Source organism: Sceloporus undulatus, chromosome 5, assembly GCF_019175285.1.
Source record: "Sceloporus undulatus isolate JIND9_A2432 ecotype Alabama chromosome 5, SceUnd_v1.1, whole genome shotgun sequence".
In the NCBI taxonomy this organism is placed as follows: Eukaryota; Metazoa; Chordata; class Lepidosauria; order Squamata; family Phrynosomatidae; genus Sceloporus; species Sceloporus undulatus.
The window spans coordinates 65,993,476-66,004,044 of NC_056526.1; the positions used below are offsets into that span (position 1 = coordinate 65,993,476).

At 38.8% G+C, this 10,569-nt stretch overlaps 1 protein-coding gene across 7 annotated transcripts in view; it reads right to left on the reverse strand.

Annotated features, from left to right (window-relative positions):
• Positions 1-513: 513 nt before the first annotated feature.
• Positions 514-10,569, reverse strand: part of IMMP2L (inner mitochondrial membrane peptidase subunit 2) — a 594,331-nt gene continuing 584,275 nt past the window's right edge. For all 7 annotated transcript variants that reach the window (XM_042467993.1, XM_042467998.1, XM_042467999.1 and 4 more), the window contains one exon: positions 514-1,550. In XM_042467993.1, coding sequence (XP_042323927.1) covers positions 1,431-1,550 — 120 coding nt within the window. In that variant the 3' untranslated portion in view covers positions 514-1,430. The remainder of the gene's footprint in view (positions 1,551-10,569) is intronic.

Sequence of the window (10,569 nt, forward strand, 5' to 3'; positions counted from 1 at the left end):
CTAAGTTGAATGTTTAACTGTATGTTTTAAATTGTTTCGAATGCTGGCATGTTATTTTCATTTTAATCTTGGTGTTTTAAATATGTTTTAACTGTTTTGTGTTTTAATTTGTAAACCATTTTGAGTTCCTGCTTGGGGGAAAAGATGGGCTATAAATAAAATTAACCACAACAACACATCTTGTTGAGAATAAGACCTGGTTTCTACATATTTACTTGGGAGTCAGTCTCCTTGTATAGGATTACACAACAAAATACTGCAAACATGTCTTGCAATTTTTCAGTCAATGTATTTGCCAGCATGTTGTAATGGTTTAATCTTTGGAATATGACTCTGGAGACCAGGTTCAAATCCCAGCTTAGTCATGGAAACCTACTGGGCAAATCACACTCTCTCACCCTCAGAGGAAAGTATGGATAAGCTTCCTCTGAACATAACTTGCCAAGAAAACCCCATAATAGCTTTCCTTTATAGCCACTATAAGTCAGAAATTACTTGAATACACCCAACAACAATGTGTCTTCCAAATTTAATGAGGCAGTTTTACTTAGATCAGATACAGCTCAGTCAGCTGTAAATGTGTCCATTCATTTTTGTTTACAATATTAGACGATAAAGTTTCATTTGGTGTACCAGAGAAAAGTATTTATAGAGTTAAAGAAGCTCTTCAGAGATCCTCAAAGAAATAGAGCAATTATTATCAGCTATAATTATACTTAACCACTGATTAAAGTGACTGTTACAGACATGCTGTAGTGTGTTTCAGTTTGAAATGTATTATTCTACCAGCAACTGGATTTATGAGAAGTATTTTTATGAAACATTAATGTAAAACAAATTGATGTAATTATGACATTAACAATATACAAGTAAGGAAAATCATTTAATGAAAGCTCCTTTTTTTCAAATGTTACTTTTATAGATTGAACAACATTTCCTGGACTAAAATCACTATTCATTTAACACATTTATTCATCAGTTCAAAGTGTTAAAAGATGTATTCTGTCTTGGCAGTGACAATGATTGTTATATGATTTGTTACAATTTTGCATTACAATATTAATGTTAGAATTTGCCCTGTGTCTGAAAAAAAATCAGATCTCCAGGATAAAGATTAAAACATGCAAAAGGAGAAACTTTATTTTTCTGTACACATCTCACTATCATTAGAATACCAGAATAGTTACAAAGGCTCAAACATCATACAGCTTCTAGAAAGCTAAAATGTCAAAATCAAGACACAGGTGCTTCACATTGTACCATTTTGTGTGACAACATAAAATCCTCACTTTAATTTACAATAATGGAAAGATACTTTGCTTGCATCAACTCTGCACAGTTGGCAGCTCTTTCATTATCTTATGTGTGTTGCCAACTCCTTTCGTTAATACCAGACTCAAAAGCTTGATTTCCATCCAGATACAAATTGATCATTCCTCCTCATTCTGGAGAGGCCGTCGTTCCGAAGGAAGCTTGGGGTGTAACTTCTGCCAGCGCTCTGGAGGCCAGAGTATATGCGTAGCCCGGGCATGTAAGAGTCCAAGAGAGACCTGAAAAGATAATCAAGATACAGCCATAATAAAAATGTGATGAGAAATAGCTTAGGGAGATGATAGCATATGGCATTTTATAAATGTATGGACTAATGATACCCATGGAGAAAGAGCACTGTATTTGCAGCTGGGATGAAATCCCTCTTTAGTGGCAAATTCATTTCTAGCAGCCTCTCCTGTTCCAGCCCCCACTGAAAAAGAAGATGATTCTAAAAGAGAAGTGATGCTGGAGAATTGTGATGATGATAAAGAATGTGAAATAGAAATAAAACCCAAACCAAATAAAAATTTAACAGTTTGTCCCATATAAAAATTGACTACTTAAATAAAGAACCATAAAGGAATATGATCTGTGACAATTCCTTCAAAGATTTGTTGCAAGACGGAGCCTGGGTGCACGACTGTTTGCATGTAGATCAGTTGTGCAAGGCTGTCTCATTTCTTTCAGCCGAGGAAAGTTCAACAATAGAAGCACAGAATTGGCTCTCTCTGTATCAGGATTAGGCAAAGAAGGCCCCTCTAGATGTTGAGTGCAACTCCAATCAGCATACTGTATTGGTATGAAATACCAGGAGTAGCCTTTCAAAGTATACAGCGGTCAAATCTGCCCATTTCTGATCTGAATGATCTTGTTGGTGGGCATGCTGTGCACACATCTCAGATATTCTGTGCCTGAATAAACCTATACAGTTGGCTTTCCATATCCAGGGGATTTTTATCCATGGATTAAAGCAGCCACTGTTTCAATTTTTTTTAAATATATACAGTAAATTCTCAAAAGCAAACCTTGATTTTGCCATTTGATATAAGGACCACCATTTTACTAGGCTATTGTATTTAATGGGACTTGAGCTTCCACAGATTTTGTTATCCACAGGGGATCCTGGAACCAAACCCCAGCAGATAGCAAAGACTCACTGTACTCTTAATTGTAGATAAATTAAATGTTAGCCAGCCTGAAACTCCTGAATAAAACACTATTCAGCAAGACAGATAGTGATTGATTGACAGGATTTGTATCCCAGGGTGCTTCACAGTAAATGTTCAAAAAAGCAAAATATAAGAAACAAAAACAAAGCCTGAAGTCTGACATCGCAGTCTACATTTTGTAGGAATCTATAACTAAATTACAGAAAAGCAATGAATCACAATTTGCAAATTTTGAAGGTGTGCGTTGGGCACCTCTGATGCACACTGGACACTTCTCATGTTGGTTGGATGCTCCTCTTGGGCTCTGATACTTCCTAGCCAGTCGCTGGATGCAAACCAAAAAACACCCTGACACACATCAGTGCCCACTGAACATTGACACCATGGCACATCAGTCACTCCACCAATGCACAATAGGTGTTGTATGAAGTTGTATGTTAACATCACGGTAGTCCCAATTCTCACAGTGAGACAACATTTCACACAAAGGGTCTTGAACTTACTGTTAGGCCTATCTTTCAGTCACTTCTCTCTCTCAATATATGTGTGGGCGCTAACTAAAGGGAGCCTGATCTCTGAGATAACGGGGTGCAAATTACAGGGGTAGCAACTGAGTTGTAGAAAAACCTCATTACAAAAAGCGCAATACTAACTTTGTGAATGTAAGCAAACAAAATATGAGCAATGTCTCCTTGTTCATCACCTTTGCTTTTATCACATACAAAACTTTAAAAGTTAATTCCACATCATTTTCTTGTGAAAGAACTATTACTGCCAAATCTTTCCTTCATTTTCCAGAGGGGATGCATGTGTTACATTGCCTATTATGCCATAGTCAGAACTCATTTCAGTCAAATTAGGCTGGAGATGAAAGTATTTTATTCTTGTGAGCCCATCCTTTTTTCTTTCTTCTTTCTTTTTCTTTTGCGTGTGCTTGTTAGATTATATTTATTCTCTGGGCAAATTTGCCTTGGATATTGTAGCTGGCTCCCTATGCATTTGCTAAGAAACTTCCAAATTTAAGAGAACCTATATTTAGCTGCTAAATGACAGTATAAATATTGGCTCTAGCAATACTTATCTAACTACCTGAGATGTGACACTTCACAAATTGCTTTTATTTTTATAAATTCGAAGAATTCATAGTGTACTGTGGCATCTCCTGCTTCTACAGAGACCCAAACTGCATGAATTAAGGGACATGAAGTAGAACTGCTTCTCATGCATAACTACAGGAGGAAAATCAAGCTGAAAGCCTGTCACCTATCCTAATCACTGGCATAGGTTACATAAGAAATTGTACACTTCACTTGTGCAAAGATTGTACACCCATTCCTAGACTTTTGGGATCAACACTCACAGTTCTTTGGATCATGAACCATATACTTTTGCTGTTACTAGAGATCCAGATTTACTTCATATTGGAAGAAAATCCAATGAAATTCATGGGTTTGCCATAAATCAGCAGGTGATTTGAAGGCATGGATACACAGCACACACACACAGTTCCGACTAGATCTATGGAATCAGTTCTTGGATGATGAGCGAATATATAAATTACATTGATTCAGAGTGTCTACTGTAGCTGGGATCAGCAATACAATTCAGCTTTTAATAATACCTGTAATGTGACTGCCAAGTCTATTTTTGCAGCCACTACACTCTTTCAAACTTCCCAGGCTGCCCATTTCCTGGCCAAAGAAAATAATATGGACTACCTCTTCATAAGGACTCCAGGAGTGGCAATTCACTTTTTAAATAGGGTGTAAGGGCTGGCACAGTATATCAAAAATTACAATTATTTTCAAAACTATAACTTGACCTTTGTTCTCTCTCTCTCTCTGTGTGTGTGTGTGTGTGTTTGGCACGTTCTGTCACTCTGTGTGACAGGTCCCAAGGACAGAAATGTATCTTCTAAATCCCCCACATTTGGCTATCTCCATCCAAGAGGATATTTGGCCCCTACCAGTTTACCACACCACATCTGAAGCTGTTTGTATCATGTTTTACATCTGAAAAGTGAGGGGGGAAAGTTGATAAAAACCTTCTGACCCCAAAAGGCAAAACCTTTTCATTTGGAATGTTAAATGCCTTGTTTTAAAAGGTCTTAATTAACATTAGGTTCCTAGTATTTATATATCTGAAAATGTCTTCTGGTCCTTGATGCGTCTGAACTAATCTGAGGGCCAGAGTTCAGACACTGCTCCTCAATTAAGAGGTTGTTTTTAAAGCTGAACCTTCTGTTCTTAGATCAGAGATGCCTTGAAGCATCTCTTATCTAAGTTTTGTGTAATTCTGGAAGCTTTGTGTAATTCTGATAAACTGTTCAGACATCTGAAGATGATTTTCATATACAAAGCTTATGAATAACTGGTATTTTTATTTTTTTAATTTATTTTAGTTCCCTCCAATGATCTTCATGGTTAATATTAGGGATTATACAAGCTTGGATCTCTTCAGCCATTTCGCATTCTTCAGGATTAAAGGAGAATAAAAGCAGGCTGCTCAGACTTTTATGCAAATAGACACCAACCACCCCCTTAGGAATATCTCTAGCTAATTCATATGATTTAATTTCCCAGGAATCATGTGTATGCACCAATCTCTTTCTCCTCTATATAATCAAATCACTGAAGTTGAAGTGGCCTGTATCTAATTCAATATTTTGTAGCTTGATTAAACAGGTGCTGAATTACTTGAATATAATTTGGTTAGTTAACAATGCACACTATTGATAGTAGATCATTTATGTTGCTGAAATTATACACTGTTTTCCATGAAAAGCTACCATCTAATTGACATGGCTGATTTAGAAATGACTCTACCCCTATTTCATATTGCTTACACTCCAAACCTGAACATTTTTGTTCCTTAGAACAACAGATGATCCATGTTTCGTACTTTTTTATCACTGTGATGATCTGTATGCTCTCTGCCGGATAAGAGTCATATTTATATGTGTATAATAGAGAAAAGGTGGCCCATTCTAAAATATTTATCAGTTTAAGAGGAAAATGACATATTATTAAATCCAAATCTAATGTTAGTTCTTCTTAGACTACATCTGTTGAAATAAACTGGCCTTAAGTTAGTTGTATTTATGTTAAGTAGGGCCAGCATTGAATGAAGCCGTGAGATAAGAGATATTTCTACTGCATATAGGAAATGTCTTACTTTACAGAGAAGACTTCTTTGTTTGAAGGATCACTGAAGCAAAATTCTATCTCAAATCCAGTTTTAAGATTAAGAACGATAAGAAGAACTTTGAAGCTGATCATTAACAAAAGTTAGCACCATGACAGTACCATAAATAGTCACAGTCTTCCTCACTATAATGTACACTGTATTTCTATTTAAATTATAGCAATTATTTCTTAAATTTAGAGATTGATATGTATATGTGCAGGCAGAATTTTAATGAAAATCGATATCTTTTTTTGGTGATGCATTTCTTCTTGGAGAGAGCTACTGTGGTGTAGTGGTTTGAGTATTGGACTATGACTCTGGAGTCCATGGCAGGTTACAGACCGCCGAAAAGTGGCGGCCTGCACCCGCGCCTTTCCCCGCCGGATCTGGGCCTCAGCAGTCAGAGCGGCAGCCGCTGAGGCCCCGATCCGCCGCTTTCCAGTCCGCGGGGAAGTGGCAAAAGGCTTCGAGCCCCAAGGACACCCCGCGGCGGGGGGGAGGAGGAGAAAAGGGCCGTTTGGCCCCTTTCTCCCTTGCATCGCTGGACGCAGCCATCTAAAGGCTGCGCCCAGCGATGCAAGACCAGGAAGGAGCTCCTTCCTGCTCCGACGAAAGGGCGCATTAAGCGCCCTCGTGCAGAGAAATGGCATCATGTCTGCGCCGCCTCGTTTGGAAGTGGCGCGTTCGTGACGCCATCATGGTGGCCCCCATGTAGATGTAGCACCTCCATCTTGTACGTCCTCCGGACGTATTAGCCTTGGGGGCGTCAAGAAGTGATGCCCCTTTTTAAATTTAGGATGTCCTGAGGACGTCCCTTATGGTGGTGTGTAACCCACCCATGAGTCTTTTCCTAGCTCAGCCATGAAACCCACTTGGTGACCTTGGGCAAGTCACTCTCTGAACAAATCTTGCCAAGAACCCCATGATAGGTTCAACTTAGGGTCGCCATAAGTCAGAAATGACTTGGGAGCACACAACATTACATGCACATTTCTTCTTGGGGGCTGATGCATGTATGACAATCCTACTTTCACTGCCTGCCTGTTGCACTATTGTGATATACTGTATGTGAACATAAGAAGCCCGCTTCCTGTCTTCTGAATGTCTCTGAGCATTTCTCTTTCACCGTTTAGTACTTTTCTTCAGCTTTCTTTTTCATCAATTTTTTTTTCACCAAAGCTCTAAAAAATATTGGCCAGAATCCTCTATGACAGTTACATATTCATGGTTCTTACATAGCCCCTAATTTATAGGCTGTATAGCGAAACAGCCCCTAGTTTAGGGGTTATGTATGGATCATGTAATTTCCTCTATTCCCATGTACTGGGAAGCCACCATTATGATTGGTGGGGTCTGTTCCCCTGTTGACAGAGAAGCTGTTCCCATCCACCTTTCCTATGTGCAATATCTGGCATGCAGGGATATTTCAAGAGATTCTGCCTTTTTCACTCATGGCAAGAAGTAGAAATGGCAGCCAGCAGCTTCTTGAACAAAAAGAGAACAGACCTCCATCAGTCACAGTGGCTGCTGTCTGTAAGTGGGGACTGGGGAGGGGGGCTGAGCCGGAAATGACTGCGTAGCATTGGAACTACAGTGTTTATGCATCTATAAATTCCATACAAGATTCTGGCCCCCATTTTTTTAAAAATGGATTCAGGAGAAGGGGGAGGAGTTAGGGTGGCAAAGTGTGCATGTGCCTCTCCTGACTCAGATATAAATAATATATTTTGCAATTATTGCAATGGCTGGAACCCTTAGACACCATTCTTCTATGTATCTTGCTAATGTACAAGTTTGCATGCCTGCATAAGCCACATGAGACAAGAAGGCAAGAACCGAGGACCATCCGCCAATAAACAACTATCTTTTGAGCACCTTGGAATGTTTCACTTTGTTTTTTTCTGTGGATTACAGAAACTACATATATACAAAAGTCAGAAACGTGTAAGAGAAGGTGAACAGAACCATAAAACTAGAGGGTTTGGTTTTGCTTCCTTTTAAAAAAAAAAGCCAGCAAAGCACTGGAAATTCAACCCAAAGATAAGGATACATTAGTGCAAAATTAAGAGCAATGGAAAACATAGTCATAAAATGGAAACACTTAGCTAGTACTCTCCCATAGCAACATCAAAATGGATTGCAGATGAAAACCTGCTAGGTCAAATTAGATCATTTGTCTTTTTTTTTTAAGCTATTAAAACAGATTGTAATGTTCGACTGCAGGTACAAAGCAATTTCATACAGAATTATCTGTCCATAGGTTTCCCTTTTGAAAAGAATCTATACTTTAAGTGATGATAAACATGTTTGCATTTGCGCTTTATGTGCTGAATGTTAAAGCTAAAAATCAAGTATCCAGAGAGGGTATAAAGTGATATTTCCTCATGAAGGCTGGACCAAATTATTAGCAGAGACACAAAAATGTGTCCTTCAGTGTTGTTAAGAACATTTGTGTCATGGAAATCTCTAATTTCTCAATACTGGAATTTAGGAAAATCTTTCCGTACGGAATCCCCTCAAGTCATTCCATTCCTAGCAGTCAGAACCACTCTTCTAACTGGGGACCAGATACATGCCAATAATTATTACAACTGAATAAAAAGAGTGACAAGTGAGTGTGGATGCAACCTGGTATCCTATAGATCTTGGAGATTTAGTCTGATTTCTAAGTTATAGCACGGTCAAATCCTATAAAACACTGGTGTATTGTGTGGCTTAAACAGGATTCAAGAAATACTGGACCACATAAGCTGCAGTATGGGATGGACTTCCTTTCATGGATGATAGTAACTATTGTCATCTAGAAGGCACCAGTCTCCCTACCCCTCCAGCTTCCTTCCATGCATACCAGTCTGGCTCTCACAGCCACATCTTTTATTCTAGAAGAAGGAAATACAATCAGTCCTCCATATCCATGGATTCTTTATCCACAGATTCAACCATCCATGGCTTGAAAATATTTTAAAATATATATAAATTCACAAAAGCAAGCCTTGATTTTGCTATTTTATATAAGAAACACCATTTTACTATGCCATTATATTTAATGGGACTAGAACATCCATAGATTTTGGTATACACAGAAGTTCCTGGAACCAAACCCAGCAGATACCAAGGGCCACTGTATCTTCATCTGGTTTAAGGATGTATAACATACCCCACCCTTCTACCATCACATCTGGTTCATATTTAATCAAGAGTAAATGGAACACCTTTATTTATATAAATAAAGAAGTAAATGTAAATATATAATGCATACATATTAGATTAGATTCAGGCTCATAGGTGCTGGATAAAAGCATCATGCCAGCCTCTGGGAGACATGACAATGACTGCAAATTAACAATTTCCTCCCTTTGAGACCACACATAGATAAGCCAAGATGTCCTGAGGCTCAGGCCATGTTAGCACAAATCAAAACTGCATAAGGAAGCTCTTTAAGATTATATATAACACACAGGTTACAGTATACAAACCTGTATAGTGTTACATTTCATTCCAAAAAAATGTTCCAGAGGGAACATTTAGACAGGGATCAAATTAAAGAAACTGATCCCGTTAAAAGTCTTAACATGATAAAATCTTCCTTCAATCCCCAATTTTCTAGCATTTTCTAAGAAATAAAAACTTCAATTGAACATAACAGCAATAATAATAGCAAATATTAGAAATTTAGAGTCCTCTCCACCCAACATATATTGCCGATCTCCACATGAGCGAGCAAACAAATGATTGTGGGAATTGTGAGAAGGGAGTGCATGAGATCTCCACATGAGCAAATGGGTTAATAACCAATGATGAGAAGGGAGGAAGAAGGAATCTGTGCACCCCATTCACTAAAGTGAAAATAAAGACAATGCAGCACTGCAGGATGGGGAGGATCTAAGGGGGGAGGGAGAGAAAAACAAATGTAACATTCAGGGGGAGAGGAAGAAGAGGGAGAATAGCCCAATTTAACCCTTCACCACTGATCTTGCTTTGGTAACCTCAGTCCTTGACTTCTGTAACACACTTTACTTGGGGCTACCCTTGTGCCATTTCCGAAAACTCCAACTAATTCAAAATATGGTAGCCAAGTTGGTCACTGGCTGATCAAGAAGTGACCATATAACTCCCATTCTAAAATCTCTCCACTGGCTGCCTATTAGTTTCTGGGATCAGTACAAGGTGTTGGTAATTACATTTAAAGCCCCATATGGCTTGGGTCCAGGCTACTTAAGGGAACGCCTTCTTCCCTATAATCCACCCCGCACGCTTAGTTCCTCTGGGAAGAACTTATTATAGCCTACTAAAACAAGATTGGCTACAGTCACCCAGAGGATCTTCTCATCTGCCGCTCCTAACTTATGGAATGGCCTGTTAAGAATCTTGAAAGCTTCAAAAGGGCTGTCAAGACGGATCTCTTCTGACTGTCCCACACTTATGTTTTAAAATTAATGTTGTGGATTGCCCTTGTTATGCCCCATGAAGCCCTGTCATGAATTGTTTAAATGGTTTTATAGATTTTATAGATTTTAAAGATTTTAATCTTATTATTACAGCGCACCCGCTCCATATGCGGGCACGCCATATGCAGCTTCCTGTTTATGCGGAAGCTGCGCTACAATCAACTGAATGGCGTGCGCACCCATGGCGCACATCTGCCACTGCAAGCACAAGCCCCATTCTATTGAATGGGTCTCGAGCTTACGTGGTATTTGCCTTATGCGGGGGGGGGGGGTCTCCACATAAGGCAAGGCTTTACTGTATGCTAAATTGTATATTTAGTTTTTGGATTGGTTGGGATAAGGGGAAAGAGGGTTTTAATAGTATGTTATTTGTTATTTTATGAATATCAAGTTATTTATCTCATGTATGTAAGCCACCTCAATCCACTGGGAGAGGCAGGGTACACATAAAC